Raw genomic sequence first — 19,502 nt, forward strand, 5'->3', positions numbered from 1 at the left:
ATTGGGATTTTCCTCCCCACAGTTGCCATGCCGCGGCCCATGCTGAACCCTCACCCAGAGCTGCTCCGAACCCCGACCCAGAGTTGTGTTCCTCAGAGCAGTGGTCTCCGGCTCCAAACAGCTGATGGCCTCCGGCACTGGCACTCATTCACTTAGTGCCCCGTTGCTTCCAAATGCAGTGAGTGAGCAAGTGGCGTTTGGAAGCATTTGGAAGCGATGGGGCAGTAAGTGAATGTGTGAACGAGCAAATGGCATTTGGAAGTGACGGGGCAGTAAGCGAGCAAGCGAGCAAGAGCCCTTTGAAAGAGACGGAGTGAGTGGGGGAGAGACTGAACGAGGTGCCTTTGAAAGAGACGGAGGAGTGAGTGAGAGAGACTGGAGGCTTTTGTGAGCAAAGTGTGAGTGAGTGAGGGGGGCTTTTGTGAGTGAAGGGTGAGAGAAAAAGGGAAAAGTGAGGGGGAGAAGGGAAAAAGAAAAGGCACTGACTTCTGACTTCCTCTGTTGCAGGAGTAGAAGGAAGCATTAACATTGAACCTCAGCTTTTTGCTTTTCTATAATATTATAAACTAGCCATTTCTATAACAACAAATGAATCTAACCAATGAAACCCAAAATACTCCCCCCCTTTTCTTTAGTCATCAAGTTTTTGACACCTTGTTAAGCATTGGTGGTGCTTGAATATTGTCATGTCCTAAAAGCGGTACAATTTCTGAAAAGGTTAAAAGCCCTGATGTAAATGCAGCCTAAATTGTTTATTGCCATCCTATTTGCAAATAATATCTTACTTACCTAGTTGAGATGGTGTAGTTGAGAGAGGTGCAAAGTTCCTGCCTTCACTGCAGACAACTTGCATGCGCAATGTTTGCCGTCCGGGTCTTTTGGCGTGCTCAGCAGCAATTCCTATTGGCTTTCAAAAGCCAATAGGCCAGGCGTAGGCAATCTTGGCTCTTTTATGACTCGTGGACTTCAACTTCCAGAAGATGTTACATAACATAACATCAACTGGAAGATGTTAAAATGTCCTTCTGTTTCTTTCCTTCCCAAAAATTGTGTTAATGAGTCTTCTCTAAACTCTGCTGATCAGCTTGTCCTGGATTGTTATGCCAAAACCAGAACGGTTTTCAAGTTGCAGTTGAGACATCTCATTTTACATATATCACATATAATTGAAGATTGTAATTAGTTGTGTGTGCATGTTCAGCAAGTGTGATATATTTGTGCTGGCATTTCTAGGCCTCTTTCCAACCACATCCAGAAAAATTTGTAACAAACATTGGAATTCTTAAGGCCATGTTTGGTATTTCCCAGCAATCTGTTACTGGAAGGAAAAAGCAATCCCTGCTGCGTTACTGATCCCAGAGAAGCATTTGCATGTATGCAGGTGTCCTTAGGGTGCCATAGTTATGGATGAGAAATATTGGTTGCAAAGTTGGCATTTCTGGATGTAGTACAGATATTTTGGACTTATTTTTGTTTCTTTGCATGTTTGATATTTTTAAAAAGGCATATGCTAACTGACTATGCTTATGCACATATGTAACATCTTTTCCTAGGATACATGACCACTGCTTGTTCAGAATGTGAAAAGTGAAAGATTGTGACTAAACAAAATTTTAATGTACAGATAATACCACCAGAAATTATTTTAGCCTTTTTAATAAATGTTGTTATTGATGTTAAGCTCACCATGGAAAACATCATATATTGTTATGTATATACTAGGTTAATTATTTAAAGACTGAAGTGCAACATAACTAGATTCTAAATAATCTATTTTTCAAAACACACAACAGTCCAACAGTAAAAGTAAAGTCCAAATTTAGAATATTTCATTCTTAAGAATTGTTTAATTTAAAGTGGTTTAGTTGTAATAGATGGTTAGATTCAAAATAGTTTTCAAAAGTATGTACAAAAGATACTATTTTTTTCTAGCATCAGCTAAATTAGACATATTACATTGAGAAAAATGTTTCTCATTTCTTTCCTGTTACCTATATTGATTTCATTGCAGAGATGTTAACATAGGAAATAGATTTTTTTTGTTATCTAATTTTACCTTCCAAAAGACAGAAGCAGATGAAAAATGTGAGGTTCTTTCCTGTTGGCTTTTTTGAATTAGCTGTTTTAGATTCTAAAAGTTTAGTTCCTAAAGAAGTAACCCTGTAAATAATTTTAATGTCCTCCTCTATGCAGGGTAGGCAACCTTGGCTCTTTTATGACTCAAGGACTTCAACTCCCAGAATTCCTGAGCCGGCATGGCTCAGCTTGGAAACCTCTCCCATTCCCCTCAGCATGGCTGGCTCAGGATTTCTGGGAGTTGAAGTCCACGAGTCATAAAAAAAGAGCCAAGATTGCCTACCCCTGCAATAGGCTTTTGAAAGCCAATAGAGGGAGCTTCTTCCCCCCCCCCCCCCCAAAAAAAGGTGCCGGAACGCCATTCTGAGCATTCTATGAGAAAAAAGCCCTGGTTATAAGATTGATATCCTAAGATGACCCCAAGGGCTGTTGAAAATTGTGATAGTGACATAACTACAGTGCAGAAATAGGATAGGCAAAATTTTCTATCCTCACCAATTTTGAAAAGTTTGGGATAAAAAACTTGTCTAGAACAATTATTTGAGCTCTCCATTTAAATATAAAAATGCTCTCTACTAAATATGAGCAATTTATTCCCAGGTTTCAGGGATTCACTGTTTAGCTCTGAAAGTTGTCTCTAGTCCCTTATTTATTGTTGGATACTTTTTTTTTCTTTTTAGGAAGAAGACATGTCCAGACTAGATTAGTTGAACCAAGGGCTTCATCCCTTAACAGCGGTGACTGTTTCTTGCTACTCACGCCACAGTTTTGCTTCCTGTGGGTAGGAGAGTTTGCAAACGTCATAGAAAAAGCCAAGGTTAGTGCTTCGAAGTTCTGGGACAGCCCAACCCTTGGTTATCTTTTTTTTTGTTAGGATCGTGGGCTTTTCCAAAAATAATCATGCACAAGATTCTTAATGTCTGTAAACATGGTATGAATCTTGATGGGAAAATTCTTACAGCTCACCACCCCCTTCTGGATTTTTTTTTCCCTGCTGAAAAACATTAGGGAAAAGAGATCTACATTCAAGAAGAAAAATAAGTCTTGAATTACAGGAAGTGCTTTCTGATTCTTGCAGTTAAATGGGCTGTGTTCTCATTAAAATGGAAACAAGGGAACCTATCTGTATTTGACACAGTTTCCATCTTTCAGTTTAGTATGTCCCATGAAAATAGCAACAAGTACACATTCATTCTTTTTTCAATAGTCCAATTGTCCCCAAAGCTTAGGCAGTCCTATTCAGCTAATCATGTTCAATTTCTTAGGCTTCAGAGCTTGCAGCTTTAATTCAGACAAAGCGAGAACTTGGCTGCAGAGCTCCTTATATACAGACCATAGAAGAAGGCATCAATACTCATACTCATGCAGCCAAAGAATTCTGGAAACTCCTTGGTGGGCAAACAAGCTATCAGGGTAAGAGTAGGTTTGTTTTTTGCCATCTCAGTGCATTTTCCTCTTGTAAGAATATTCTTAAATTGCTTTTTCTAATTTGCCATTCCTGGGCAGCACTGGTAACATGTTTATTTTGTCTGTCTCTTTCAAGCGGCTGGAAGCCCAGAGGAAGATGAGATGTATGAAGCTGCAATAATAGAAACAAATTGCATTTATCGGCTTGTTGATGATAAACTTATTCCTGATGACGACTACTGGGGAAAGATGCCAAAGTGTACATTGCTAAACTCAAAAGAGGTAGAGTAAGAGGCATATTCAGGCTTAAGGGCAGCTTCAGTGCTGGTGAAAATGGATATATAGTAATCCTTGACATACAACCTTTTGTTTAGTGACTATTCGAAGTCACAGTGGTGCTTGAAAAAGTGATTTATGACCTTTTCTCACACAGCACTTTAGTATCCTCATGATCAAAACCTGGATGCTAGGCAACTGCTTCATATTTATGACCATTGCAGTGTCCCAGGGTTTGAAGCCTTCTGGCAAGTAAAATCAATGGGGAAGACAGATTCACTTAATAACCATAGCAAGAAAGATCATAAATTGGAGCAAACCTCACTTAACAATTGTCTCACTTAGCAACATAAATGTTGGGCTCAATTATGGTCATAAACTGAGGACTACCTGTATCTTTTCTCACATGCTAAATGTTCTTTTCCTCTTTGGGCTCAGAGGTGGTTGTCTTTTTTTTCCTGGCAAACATAATATGTATAAACCTAAAAGCTTCCAGTGAATAAATAAGAAAATGAAGCAGATTGTAATATTTGGGTTTCAAAAGAGAGCCAGTAAGATAGTTATGTCAATAAGCACTATTAAAATGTAATAATTAAACTCATATAATTAAATATACAACAATTAAATATAAAAACCCATCCTTCTTAAACAAAAAAACCTAATCTTGTGATTTTTTTTAATTGAAATTATATGACTGTAAATGTTCTGACATAGAGAAGGCAGCCAACATGCATTTGTGCAGGAAACTATTAAATAATCGTATCTAAGTTATGCATTACATTTATACAGTTGAATTAATTGTGTTAAATAATCATATCTAAGCTATGCATTACATTTATACAATTGAATTAATTGTGAGGAAAAAACTTACCCAATACACAACTACATCAACAGCCAGAGGAAATAGAAAAATGCAATAGTCATAATTTACCAATACTACAATAGAGAGGGATGAAATAAATTCATATATCAGCTAAGCCATGGAAGTCACAGAGCATCATATGATTCTGCTTCATTTGCATTTCCATTGTAGAATTTATTTCGTTTTGCAGCAGAAGCCAATGAAATAAATGTCTGTAGCATAAAACAAAGAGTCATCTTAAAAATGCAAAGCACACGTGGTAAGGATACCATGGATAACCAAGTCAAGGAACAGTGTGCTTCCTATAGATTGGCCTCCCTCAGATGTATCATTAAGCAACATCTTTGTATTATGAAAACAAGCTTCAGACAGCTTTATTTCTCCTCTTCCTTATCTTTCCATATGAGTTTAAGCAGGAGTTTCAAAGCTCTTACTTCAATTTTAGATCAACCACTAGTCATCTTGCTTCTAGTATTCAAACTTACCTTAGGTAATCTTAAATATAGTTTGTTGGAAAAAAAAATCTCCTTCAAATAACAGTATTCAAAATTGGTTTGTTTCATCAAAATACAATGGAGCTTTAATGTTTTGATACTGTGCTAAATTTTCAATTAGCCTAGAAATAAAATTATTATCTTTATGCCTCCTCAGTCTGGCTAAATAAAATTAGGAGAAGTGAAGTGGTCAGTATGGGCATTTTTAATTCATTCCAATATAGACAGTGTTTGTGGCACCTAGTGTAAGACAAATCTGTATGCAATAAAATATTCATCAAAAGTTCATAAAATCCTCAGGTGAACACTTTATCAATAAATCTAGAATTTGTCTTTATTTTGTATCTTTATTTATAGGGCATTTTAATGATTGTTAAGAACTGTTACTGCCTGGCTAAAAAATTAATGTTGTTTCTATATTTCCCCCTGCCCTTTAAAAAAATATTTCTTATTTCCTTGTTCTCTCTCTTTTTAGGTCTTGGTGTTTGACTTTGGTAGTGAAGTATATGTTTGGCATGGTAAAGAGGTCACACTAGCACAAAGGAAAGTTGCCTTCCAGTTAGCCAAACACTTATGGAATGGGACTTTTGACTACGCCAATTGTGACATCAATCCCCTAGATCCTGGTGAATGCAATCCTCTTATTCCAAGGTATCAAACCTAATGACAGTGATGATTTTGCTATCCTTATTTAAGAAAAGAAATGTGTTAGAATAATAATTTCAATAATATATATATAGTGTATATATATATATATGTATATATACACTATATGTACTGACATATTATAGGCAGGAACACAGCCTAATTAAAACCAGTACAATTTCCTTAATTGTAAGTAACTCCCAGGCCATCATGTACATGTTGAGTGGAAAAAGTAATTTGGATATGGTGCAAAATTCAGCCAAACTAGGTCATCAGAGTTTCAGTCCAGAACATACAAGAAAAGACAGAAAGACCAAGCCAAATTGAGAGAGAGGAAGTTGATTCCAAGAGGCAGGGCATTTCAAGAGTAGATTGAAAATAGCTTCTCACAAAATCATAAGTAGCAAAGAAATAGTTTCCAGTGTATGATTATCTGCGGATAGGGAGGTTTATACAAAGAAGCTTCATAATGCAACCCCAGCATAGCTAATATACATATAATTCAGTCCACCTGCCGGATTAAAAGTGACTTCTTCATGCAGTACTGGGCCGCTGTACCTTCAGCCCTTCAATTTTCTCTCTGAGATTAAGGTTGTCCTCAGATATCTAGGTCGGAGTCTGTAGTCTCAGATTTATGGGGGCAGCGTCTTCCAAAGTCTCTGTTGGCTTCTCTATTATTATTTTTTTTTAAAAAAAATATTGACCTGCAATTTTCAAGAGTCCAGCTTCATGACTGTCAAATTAAGAGCTATGTATTTGGGCAATACAGTTTATTTAGTTAGTTTTGCTGGACTGGCTTTTTTTTATAGCATGAAATGTTAAATGATGTTAGAACAGTCTATTTATCTCTCTTTTTTCTTTCTTTTTGCCATGCAGAAAAGGACAAGGGCGACCAGACTGGGCCATTTTTGGCAGACTCACAGAACACAATGAGACAATACTATTTAAAGAAAAATTTCTTGATTGGACTGAATTGAAGAAACTTGCTGAGAGGAATTCCACTGAATCCCCTCAGAAGGTGGAGGACTTTCTTATTTGTTTATAATCATTACATTAGGAATCACTTGGTAAATGTATTGCAGATTTTGACATGAAAGGTATTTTGCTCAAAAAAATCAGCTAGGCAAAAGAAGTTGTTTTATAAACAGCCTAAATTAGTGATTGACCCAGTGAATATACTGTATAATTAGGAAACTTTTTCTAATCTAAGGACAGTAATCACTAGATACAGTAAATATATAATAGATTGATTTAATTTTGGTGGTGGTGGTGGTGGTAGTGATATCTTATAAAGATAAATGACAGCTTCATGCATGAGACTGTTTATCATTAGTAACCAAGTCCTAATATCTCAAGTAAACTCAAAGTAATTGAATTACTTTCAGTTCTTTGGAAAGTAGCATGAGTGCATTGTTGATAAAAGCTGTCTGTGCATTAGCACTATAATAAGACTTTGGGTTTTATATCATAATATGAACAATGGACTTGCTGCCTAAGACTATAAACTGCTTTGCGTCTTGTTATAGGAAGAAACCAGATCTGACACAAAACCATATGATGTCATGCTCATGGTCCCCGTACCCCAGGCAACTGTTGGCACTGTCTTGGATGGGATAAATATTGGCCGTGGCTATGGATTCATTGAGGGAGACGATGGGAGACAATTCGAAATTATCACCATCTCTGTGGATGTCTGGCACATCTTGGAATTTGATTATAGTAGGCTTCCTAAACAAAGTATTGGGCAATTTCATGAAGGAGATACATATGTTGTCAAGTGGAAATACCTAGTGAGCACTTCAGGTCAGTCAAATATCTCTGTCTTCTATTATGACTTAAGCTTCTATAAATGATATGCTTGAATAAGGTTAAAAATTCGCTGTATTACATGATAAATGTAGCTTTATAAGGTAATCAGGAGTTGATGATGGAGTTTACCATGTTAATTTATAGAAAATGCTCTGCTTCTGAGGCAGAAAACAAGTTATGACTGTACATTTCTCTATGTGATATGTGTTTTTGTGTGTGTGTGTTTGTGTGTGTGTGTGTATGTGTGTGGTAATGTATGGACAAAAAACTTCCACATTTTTAATAAGACATGATTGGCATGCATAACACCACAATCATAATGAATTTGTTTCAAGTGATGCTGATCAATCTCCAAAAGACTTTTGTCTGTCTGAATATTTATCTTCCAGTACTTTTTAACAGCATATTGGATTGCTTTCATATAATGTTTGCTAGTGCTGCTTTGGATGTGAGTTCTAAGCTACAACCTGTATGTTTTGATCTTGCAGTTGGAAGCAGACAAAAAGGGGATTTACAGACGAGGGTCGTTGGCAAAGAGAAATGTGTATATTTCTTTTGGCAAGGGAGACATTCTACTGTCAGTGAGAAGGGGACTTCTGCCTTGATGACCGTGGAACTTGATGAAGAGAGAGGTGCTCAGGTGAAGAAAGAAGAGGACTGGCAGAATAATAGGTTTTGCAAGTCTGGTGGCTCCAGCTTCATTCTTTCAAACAAAGCATATTGCCAATCAGTCTAATGCAGGGGTCCCAAACCCCCAGTCCATGGACCAGTACTGGGCCGCAGCATGCCAGCAACCGGTCCACACAAACAAGCAAAGCCCAATCTATGGGATGCAGGCAGCACACAAAACCACGCACTCTCCGGTCCGTGGAAAAACTTCTCTCCCCGGAACCGGTGCCCAAAAGGTTGGGGACCACTGATCTAACTTGTATAGGCTTCCATGTCTTTAATAACAGAGGGCAACTTACAGAAATGTAATAAAACAATCCTGAAAAAAACACATAGTAAATTGATAAGGATCAATATTAAAATTAGTGGGTGGATAAGTATACTTTAAGGGACGCGCTTGTCGATCAGAAGGTCAGCAGTTTGGCGGCTCGAATCCTGAGTGCCGCGTAGCAGAGTGAGCGCCTGTTACTCGTCCCAGCTTCTGCCAACCTAGCAGTTTGAAAGCACGTAAAAATGCAAGTAGAAAAATAGGGACCACTACGGTGGGAAGGTAACAGCATTCCGTGCGCCTTTGGCGTCTAGTCATGCCGGCCACATGACCACGGAGACGTCCTTGGACAAGCGCTGGCTCTTCGGCTTTGAAACGGAGATGAGCACCGGCCCCTAGAGTCGGAAACGACTAGCATGCATGTGCGGGGGAACCTTTACCTTTTTAAGTATACTGTTAGCTTCTTCCTAATGTGTAACCTCCTAAACAAGAGAGGCTTGTTTTAACTCCACTAGGAATTTCTTTCGTATCTTGGAAAATATACAGTTCACTTTGGCCAGGGATGGACAGTCTCTGAGTCACAAATGGCCACCAAATTGTCTTTTAGTAGCCTTCTAACCCCAGCTGCAAAATATTAGCAGATTTCCCATCATTTTGAGATTGTAGTAGAAGCTCTAAAAATTGTTAACCCTTTAAAAAAAACTAAGACAAATTATGGACAAATTGGGTGTCATGCCCATATGTATGTAGCCCCATTCGATCCAAGCCCTTGGCAAAAATATTCTGAGATAGACCCAGCCATCAAAAGCTTGCCCACTCCCAACTTGGGCAGGATGCTTTATACATAGTGGTTGGGTCTCCATTGTTCTTGAGTTTCATCAAAGAGAATAAGAACCAGTTCAACTGACTCCAGCATTGTGACCAATGCAATATTTAAGTTTCAGAAATGTGTGAAACTGACATTACATTTTCAGAGCAGATAATAATAAATAGTAAGAATAACCCTATGGCTTGAAAAAAAGTTTGGCAGACTTAATTTAATGAGCATATGGACTTGCATACTTGTGGTATTGTCCTGCAGTTTAGACAATAGGTCAGTTACAGAACTCTTTATTTTCTATGCTGAAGAACCCCAGTTCAGTTGCCAGTCTCCCAGTAAGGCTAGGAACAATTCTCACCTGAAACTGTGGAGAACTACTGAAATCCCATTTATTATAAACAATACCTAATTAAACAGATTGTCTGGGTTGGTGAAAGGCAACTTCCTGTGCGGAATAGTTTTGTGGGAACAGCCCTGTTGCCAGGGAACATAACTATAAAAGCAAAGGATTTGCCAGCACTTTTTTCTTGCTGCATTATCAGTCCAGGTTCTCAATAGAAGGCAATTTTTTCAAGGGATTCTGCTGTAACTGCTCAGAAATTGGGAAGTTCTAAAAGTTATGTAAGAATGCATGAAAACTAACTTGCTCATTATTAATGTATATCAATTAATACTATATTGGATAATTATAATTATACAAGTGGTCTACCAAAGTAGCACATTAAAGGATTTAATGGGGTTATTATTAGTATTCTAATGGGGCTGCCACAAATAAGGCCCGTTTTTTGTTAACCTTTCTTAGTTCAGACGTTCTGTGCAAAGCCCTTAATATAGAAAAGTCCGCATGTTGCTTTCAGTACAATTTTACTGTGGTCTTGCACAAATCTTAATTTGTTGTGATTTTTAATTTTTTTCAGGTACAAGTTCTTCAAGGAAAAGAGCCTCCATGTTTTCTTCAGTGTTTTCAAGGTGGAATGATTGTTCATACAGGGAGAAGGGAAGAGGAAGAAGAAAATACTCAAAGTAAAAATAGTTTCTTGTTGCAATCATTTTGCCAAAATTTGCAGGGAAAGAAAAGCGACCTTGTGTGATAAATAAACCTGAATCTTTTTGCCATTTTATTTAGTTTAAATGCTACTTTAGCAGCCATTACAGATGGTCCTCATTTTGCAATCACAATTGACGCAAGCAGTGCAGTCATTAAGTGAAGCAGTCACTAAGTGAAATAGTAACAATGCTTATTATTTTAATTCAGCCTTCCTTTATAGACCTGCAAAGTTGATAAATAGGAGGACTGATTATAAAGTTAGTTTTTCATCACCATCTAAATTGTGAGAAGTTGCTATATGAACCAGTTGCTAAACAAGGATTACCTGTAAAATTGAGAGTTAGCTCTTGGAAGTGAAATAATATTAGGCAAATCTAATACATTTGAGCATATGTGAAATGTTGCCTTTTTAATAACTGTCCAACCACAGCAATGAAGGATGGATAGGATGAAGAAGAAAAAAATGATAATCTAGATTGATGGTATAGTGATTCTTTCCAGCCGAAAATATCCCAAGTTCAAAGCAAGAATAAGCTCAGGCCTTGGTTGTTGTGTAGTGGGTTCGTTGCGCAGGAATGAAGGCGAGGCGAGTGAGTTCAGCAATGATTATGTTTATTTGTTTGCTGGATCTGAACTGGGGAACTGTGCTGCAGCTGCAGCAATTTATAGCCTGGCCCCTAGGCGGCAGCTAATAGGTTTAAAGCAACCTATTGCCACCTACAGGCAGCCAATAGCAGCCCTGGAGACGGGGTGTCTGAGTTGCTGGGAGCCGTTAGCTAGCTCCAGCTTACCACGTGGTGTCACAATCAAGCCCAATACATTACATTGGTCATCTCGTGTCTGCACTATTGCAACTAATTCTACATGGGGCTACCCTAGAAGAGTACTCGGAAGTTATAGTTGGTGCAGACTGTTTGGGAGCCCCTACGGTGGCCCATTGAATACTCCTGGTACTGGTTGCCAGTTTGCTTCCAGGTCCAGTTCAAGGTATTTTTGAAAGCACTTTATGGCATGGATCCAGGTTAATTGAGGAACCATTTCATTTCAATCGGTTTGGCCCACTCTCCCACATGATCAGAAAGGGCATGTTGTGTGCCCCATCAGTCAAGGAATTCCAACTGGTGGGGTAAAGGAGACTGTGGCTCTGCCGTCCTGCACACTGGTACATTGTGCCACTAAAGATGAGATCTTGCCACACCCTCTTGGCTTTGTGATCCAATGAGGCATTCCAGGCTGGAGGTAGTTAGTGGATTAAATGAAGACTTCACCTCTACCCCACTGTATATTGCTGCTTTCTGGGCTATTTAATGACAATATATATTGTTTTGATACTGCCATTTAGCTTCTTGTAGGCTGCTTAAAGTCCCCTAATATAAATTCAATAAATAAATAAGGAAAAGTTCCCTTATAAACATGTGAATAAGCCACTGCCAGTCAGTGGATAAACAGTGCTGAAATAAGTAACCCTGTGCTTGATTCAGTATAATGTAACTAATTGAACTTTAACCTCTACTTTTATGGCACCCTGATAGTTTGTTCAGATAGGAGATCATCATTGTGGAATTGGCACACCTGCAATCAAGGTGCAAAGCAATAAAAAATGCAGATTCATTACATAAACAGTTCCTACTGATTTTAGTTTGTCCAAGACAAATTTGTAGATTAACTTATAAGCCAACTTTATAGGTGAATAATAAATCTGTGTCTTTAATGTCTGCTGCAGGTGATTGGCGACTGTATTGTGTTCGAGGAGAAGTTCCTGTTGAAGGGAACTTGCTTGAAGTAGCCTGCCACTGCAGCAGCCTGAGATCTAGGACTTCAATGATTGTACTCAGTATCAACAAAGCCCTTATTTATTTGTGGCATGGATGCAAAGCCCAGCCACATACCAAGGAAGTAGGAAGAACAGCAGCCAGCAAAATAAAAGAACAGTAAGTAGAAGAACCATTGCTCCATAGTTACTTTTGTAGAACTCATACTTATCCACCCCAGCAGGGGATGAAAAATGATTATGCACTAGGGTAATATTTATATACAAATAAAATAAATAAATAAATATTTAATATTTAATATAATAATATTTAAAATTATGTTACTTATGAAAGAGATTTCTAAACTGACTTCAAATGTTTTCCCACTTCACTATACAGATATGACTTCATATACATATATAATTAAAATTAAAAGTAGCAAAGTCAATAAGCCCTTCTATGCCATCTTTATTCATTGCCAATGCTCCAAGAAATTCAAGATGTTTATACTGTATGTGAATTTAATGTTCCATTTAGCTGCTCAACAATCCCATGAAATGGGTCAGGCTGAATAGCAGTGACCTGCTTAAGGTCTTCTCACCAGCTAATGGGGGATTTGAGCCTTAATCTTTCCAAATGTAGTCCATTGTTCTTTAAGTTTTAAAGCTTTTTAGCTCTGTAATTGTCTTATTACTAATGGTGGGGAGAAGTTAAATTAAGTGAAGCTTTTCTCTATCTGTTTCCTTAAACTGGAACTCATCTATCCGGTGTAATTAATTAGCAATAGATTTTGAATGGATAAAAATGTTTTTTCATACAGTGAATAATTACTTTATAGCATTTTTTATTGAAAAGTTTTAAAATATATTTTTAATAACATAAACTCCCTCCCTCCCCCTCCCCTCCCCTTACCCTCCCTAACCCTACCCTCCCCCGACTTCCCAGGGTATTAACTTTACAAACTTAAGCTAAAATATGCTACCTAACTAAAAAAAAAACATTAAATTCTATCGCGCTTTAACTCCCCTTAAACATAACTAAATTACTAACCAATAATGAATAACTGATAATACATCATGTAAAACTAATACTTATTCAAATGCTAAATGAAACTTTTTAGTCCCATATTTATTCTGAATATATTCGATCCATCTTCCCCATTCCACAATATATCTCTGTTGCGATTGTTCTTTCAAATATGCTGAAATCTTTGCCATTTCCACCAGGTTTGAAACTTTCAAAGTCCACTCTTCTATAGTAGGCAGTTCCTCCTTCTTCCAATATTGCGCTACTAAAAGTCTTGCTGCCGTAATTAAATTCAACATCAATTTAGTATCTATGACAGTACAGTCTGTAATAATACCCAACAGAAATAACTGTGGAGAAAACCTTATCTTTTTCTTAAATATCTTTTGCATGTTCCACGAAACTTTAATCCAAAAAGCTTTAACTTTTTTACAAGTCCACCATATATGATAATATGTTTCATCCTCACAACCACACCTCCAACATTTGGGCTGGCAGTTCGGATACATACTTGCTAATTTTTTAGGATCTAAATGCCATCTATAAAACATTTTATAAAAATTCTCTCTTAAATTTTGAGCCTGTGTAAATTTTATATTTCTGACCCATATCTTTTCCCAAGTGTCCATTGTTATAACCTCCTGAAAATTCTGGGCCCACTTTATCATACAATCTTTAACAAGTTCCGTTTCTGAATCAATTTCTATCAGTGCATTATATATCCTTCTTATATGTGCTTGACCTTGATCTCTAATTTGTTTTACCAAATTTCCATCAGTTATCGAAATACCAACTTTCTGATCTTCTTTCCATCTAGCTTGTAACTGCCCATACTGGAACCAAGTTTGTACTATCTTTCCTTCTTTTAAAATATTATATGGCTTTAATTGCCATACATTCCTTTCTATCCTAAGAATTTCTTTGTATGTAATCACATCATGTTTAAATCCCACATTTATATTTTCTATTGCATGTTTAGGTATTGCCCAAATTGGTATTTTATAATTTAACTTATGTCGATATTTTTTCCAAACTCGCAACAGAGCAAACCTTAATATATGTGTCTTAAAAACATTATCCACCTTCTTGTCATACAATAAATATGCATGCCAACCAAATAACAAATCATAACCCTCAATATTCAATAATCTCCCTTGTGTTAAATTAAACCAATTACTAATTGATGATAAAGCAGCAGCCTCATAGTATAATTTAAAATTGGGCATTTTAAGACCACCACTTTCACGTACATCTTGCATTATCTTAAATTTAACTCTTGGTCTTTTCCCTGCCCAAACAAATTTATTAATACCTTTCTGCCATTCCTCCAAATTTGAATCTTTTTAAAGTATAGATATCATTTGAAACAAAAATAAAAATTTTGGCAAAACATTCATTTTTACTGCTGCAATTCTCCCAATAAGGATAATTGTAGTTTTTTCCAACTATCTAACTCTTTTTGTATTTTTAACCATAACAATTCATAATTATTTTTATATAATTTTACATTTGAAGCTGAAAGATATACCCCCAAATATTTAATCTTTTTTACTATTTCGAATCCCGTTAGCTCTTCTAAAACAACCTTTTGTTCTACTTTATAGCATTTATTGACTGCCACAAGTTTTGCTGTTCACTAACAAATTGGTTAAAAACAAATTATATCCAACTTTTGAAGTCTGTCTATTAACGTTTAACAGTTGTGAGGATTTTATCAAAGTTCTATATTCAGAAGCCAGTATAGCATTATAAAAGAAGAGCAGTATTCACAATTTGTTAGAGGACTTTGCAGCAGCATTTGATTGAACGCTTTAGAGACCTGACTGCTGGACCCTGGGAGTGATTCAGAAGGACTGCATTTTTGTCCTTAAATTGGAAAACCAATACAGCCTGTGTGGTTAAGTGAGCATCACTTGCAAAATGGAACATATGTCCTGTTATGAAAAGAGATAAGAAAAATGATGAAGCTTAGCAAGATCTTTTTATTGAGTTCCTCCTTAGATTTCTCTCAAAACGATTGGTTCTTGGTATGAATTATGCTACTTTACTAATTCTGAATCTAACGGACTGATAATTGCATTGTAGATGTCCGTTGGAAGCAGGATTGCACAGTAGTAGCAAAGTGACAATACATGAATATGATGAAGGAACAGAGCCAATGGGATTCTGGGATGCCTTAGGAAGAAGAGACCGAAAAGCCTATGACTGCATGTTGCAAGGTAGGGTTAGGGTTATTTCTTGGGATGTCTTTAAGATGGCCAAGATCTTTTAAGTCTCATTAGCCTTTTTAAAAATCAGTATCTGTCAAAACTTAGGAATGTGATCAAAATGTACTGGGTCATATTTTTATATAAAGTGTTTTAACTGAACCCAAGCAATATCTTGATTGGAAAGAAAGTATTGTTTGATTTTTACAGGTTGAAATTTAAAAATTTAAAGATCTGCAAACAAAAATGAATGTATTAAAGTAAAATGAGTACATTAGGGAGGAGAACCTATAAAATCCGTATGTTACAGAAATTTATATACAAAAGGAGATACGAGTTTTCATAAGACTTTCTGAAAAAAAAGGAAACTAATGTGGGAATCAACTGATCTGTTTCATAAAAGAAAGTAAACCAATTTATTCATATTAAGTTATTTAAAAAGCTACTCTTTGCAAGAAGTACAATGAAAGTAAGGCAGTCAGATTAGGTTTTTAAGAACTTACATCTACATTAATCCTATTCACCTATTGCCATTATTCATTTTTATAAGATTTGGGCAGGGGGGGAAATGTAACATCCAAATTGTATGTACTTTTCTAATTTAAACATCTTGTTTTCTTTTTAAAGATCCTGGAAAGTTTAATTTTACACCTCGCCTATTTATCTTTGGAAGTTCATCAGGAGAATTCTCAGCCACTGAGTATATTTATCCATCAAGAGACCCTTCCGTGGTTAATTCCATGCCCTTCCTTCAGGAAGACCTCTACACAGCCCCCCAGCCAGGTAAGACGACTAACAGGAATGGGGAACTGTGGCCCTTTTATGACCTGTGGACTTCATACTGGCTCAGGAATTCTGGGAGTTGAAGTCCACAAGTCATAAAAGGACCATAGTTTCTCACATCTGGGGTACAGGATTAATAATGATATGAAATTACATATGTTAAACATCTGAAAATCCTTGTTTCTAGAAAGATGCTTTTGTTTAGATGTGAAAACAATGAAAATAAGTATGTAATAGCATGCCAAGTATTATTTTCATTGCCTTTGTACCATACATTATTTGTGAATGATTTATAATTGTTGCCACCATAACACAGAGAACCAAAACTTACAGTAACAGGCAAAATGGCAGTTTTCTAAAGAAATGAGAATTTCTTCTCAGACTTCCAAAGAAAAATCACTTTTCCATTTTAGGAAAGGCAACTAATTTCCTGCACAAGCGAGGATAGCAGTTATGCAGTAACAAAAAAAATGTCCATGTTATGTAAGACAGTGTGGAAAGGCTATTCATCTTCTCAACCCCTTTTCATATTGCTGCAGAATCCCACTTGATATTATTTCCAAAGTAAACATTGCCTTGCCCCAGATACTTAGAGAACTTCTACATGTGCAGACTAGGTATATATCTATCTTGGATTAGGTCATCTGAAATCTTTACATGTAGTCTTTGGAATGCCTGTGCCATTTGAAAAATAACATTGATTTAATCTGTGCAGTTCTCTTCCTTGTTGACAATCACCATGAAGTATATCTCTGGCAAGGTTGGTGGCCAGTTGAAAACAAAATTGCAGGATCTGCCCGAATCCGGTGGGCTTCAGACAGGAAATGTGCCATGGAGACTGTCCTACAGTACTGTAAAGGTAATAATAAATACAGGTATGTTTGAAATGGCGCTGATGCAGCCCAGGAAGAGAAAAAGGTGGGCAGCCAAAAATAGTATCATCAAGGTGGAGTTTGCTAAGGATGTGGAGGCAGGAATGGGGAATATGCACCATGAAACAATGAAGTGTGTGACAGCTTAATCTCCTTAATTCCTAATCTTCAAATATTAAGGCTGGGAGCTCTGAGTTCTGAGAATGGTGAATGTATACTGGAGGCCACAAGGGGTACAGTATATACAGCAATGAACCAGATTTAGATGGCAGTGTGAGCTGAAGTAAAGTGTACTTCTGAAGATTTCTATCCCTAAGAGGTAGTCCTAACCATTCCAGTAAATTTTCAGTAATCTTCCTAAATCATTGGCAGGATTAAGAATAGCCTAGAGTTCTTGACATTTCAGACATTTCTGAAAGTTTATTCTAACATTATGAGAAATTTCTCATCCTATTAATGCTTTTTTTGAGACTAAGAATCAAGACTGAATTATGTAGATAAGTGTTGGGAATCATCAGTACTTTTTTTGTAAAATAAAAAGGTGCCAGAACTCACACGTCATACAACCCGCCATGCCTACCCTACAAGATTCCATCCAAAAAAGGTGCCAGAACTCCGTTCTGAGTGTTCTATGACATAAGGGAATGATATATTACTTTCAAAAATTGTGTTGCCCTGGACATGAAGAATAGAATAGAATAGAATAGAATAGAATAGAATAGAATAGAATAGAATAGAATAGAATAGAATAGAATAGAATAGAATAGAATAGAATAGAATAGAATAGAATAGAATATTGTCACTTTGAATGTACACTAATCGGCATAAATTAAAATGAAATTTCATTGCATACAGCTCTCAAAGAGTCACCACTTCTGATATATACTACATAAATATGACAAAAATAAATAAATAAATACAGCATTATGCATACATCCACATATATTATATAACACAGAGAAAACAACACAATCTAGTTTGGGTTATGTATACATATGCATGGGGTGGGGGGAAACGAATCTTGTGAGTTTAGCAAACAGATGGCATAGGGAACAAAGCTATTACAGAATCAGAGAGTCCTGCTAGGAATATTTCAAAATCTCCTCCCAAGAGGGGGGAGCAACAGAAACAGACGGTAAAGTGGATGTGTGCAGTCTCTAACAATGCTTTGAGCTCTAAGCACACAGACCTTATAAACAGCATCCTGAGTACCAGGAAGCAAGCTTCCTATGATCTTCTCTGCTGCCCTTACCAATCTCTGTATGGACTTTCTATCTGAGGCTCTGCTGCCCCCAAACCAGACAGTGATGCAGCTTGTTGTTAAAACGCTCTCAATTGTGCCTATGTAAAAAGTGGCCAGGACAGAAGGAGAAAGATGTGCTCTCCTCATCCGATGCAAGAAATGCAGATGCTGGTTTGCACGCTTCACTAAGGATGACGTGTGGAGAGACCAAATGAATAGCCAAATGAATTTTAGCAGAACTGCATATCAAAATAGAAAACATAATGGAGTTATAGAATACTCCCTACCAAATTCAAGCATCTTCCTTAGCTATATGTGAACACCAGGTTACTTTTAATTAAACATAAAAATTAAATGCAAATTCAAATGAATTGTTAGTAGGTAACTGCTACTTAACACAATATATAATGTGACATTTCATGTTTTAAAAAACCCCCTAACAAATTCCATATTAATGTTTGTTTCATTTTTACAACAAAATGGTAATTCTTCGAGTATTATCATATCTAGAAAAGAAAAAAGAAAAACCCATAGCCCTCTTTCCTGATGAGTGTAGAAAGTTTTAGCATTATATGTTGTTCAGAAAATCTTGAATTATGTTATAAGGGAAAGACATCTGTACAGAATGTGTTAAATATTTATCTGTAACAAAGTATAATAAATTACAGCATTTACTTATGTAATGTTATGCCATAGAATCACATTTATTATATTTATATTTCATTTTTCATCCAAGCATCTCAACCCTTCATGTATTGAATTTCCTAAATGATTGGTTATCTAGATCAGACATGTCAAACTTGCGACATCATGTGATGTCGTGTGACGTATCGAAGGTTTTTCCCCATTGCCGGCAATTGGGTGGGCGCGGTTTCCTGGTGACGTGACCAGACCGCAGGCCAGCAGTTTGAGACCCCTGATCTAGATCCTTGAAATTTAGCATATAAAGTGTTCTGAAACATGAACATTACTTTTTAAATAATAATAATAAAATCTCACAAACTGATTATCTACAATGTCCTGATCGAGTTGCCAAAATCATACATTGGAAGTTTTGCCAGAAGTTTGGGTTCAAATGCCACAAGAATTACCAGGAACACCAAATTGACAAAGTTCTTGAAAATGAGCAAGTTGATCCTGTGAGTCTTTCAAATCCAAACAGGTACATCTGGCCCACAACACGCCTGACATCACTACTGTGGAAAAGAAAAAAGTCTGGTTCATTGATATTGCAATACCAGATAAT

At 36.7% G+C, this 19,502-nt stretch overlaps 1 protein-coding gene across 12 annotated transcripts in view; it reads left to right on the forward strand.

The window, feature by feature from the left end:
- SVIL (supervillin) overlaps nucleotides 1–19,502 on the forward strand; it is a 186,986-nt gene that overhangs the window by 158,639 nt on the left and 8,845 nt on the right. For 11 of the 12 annotated variants that reach the window (XM_083379415.1, XM_083379407.1, XM_083379412.1 and 8 more), the window contains 12 exons: nucleotides 2,757–2,893; nucleotides 3,342–3,489; nucleotides 3,620–3,765; nucleotides 5,591–5,766; nucleotides 6,637–6,778; nucleotides 7,287–7,563; nucleotides 8,058–8,209; nucleotides 10,244–10,349; nucleotides 12,098–12,305; nucleotides 15,237–15,370; nucleotides 15,986–16,141; nucleotides 16,857–17,000. In XM_083379415.1, coding sequence (XP_083235541.1) covers nucleotides 2,757–2,893; nucleotides 3,342–3,489; nucleotides 3,620–3,765; nucleotides 5,591–5,766; nucleotides 6,637–6,778; nucleotides 7,287–7,563; nucleotides 8,058–8,209; nucleotides 10,244–10,349; nucleotides 12,098–12,305; nucleotides 15,237–15,370; nucleotides 15,986–16,141; nucleotides 16,857–17,000 — 1,926 coding nt within the window. Of the gene's footprint in view, nucleotides 1–2,756; nucleotides 2,894–3,341; nucleotides 3,490–3,619; nucleotides 3,766–5,590; nucleotides 5,767–6,636; nucleotides 6,779–7,286; nucleotides 7,564–8,057; nucleotides 8,242–10,243; nucleotides 10,350–12,097; nucleotides 12,306–15,236; nucleotides 15,371–15,985; nucleotides 16,142–16,856; nucleotides 17,001–19,502 lie in introns of those variants that run through there. The other variant, XM_083379408.1, reaches the window with a different exon arrangement.

Source organism: Vipera ursinii, assembly GCF_947247035.1.
Source record: "Vipera ursinii genome assembly, chromosome: Z".
Taxonomy (NCBI): Eukaryota; Metazoa; Chordata; class Lepidosauria; order Squamata; family Viperidae; genus Vipera; species Vipera ursinii.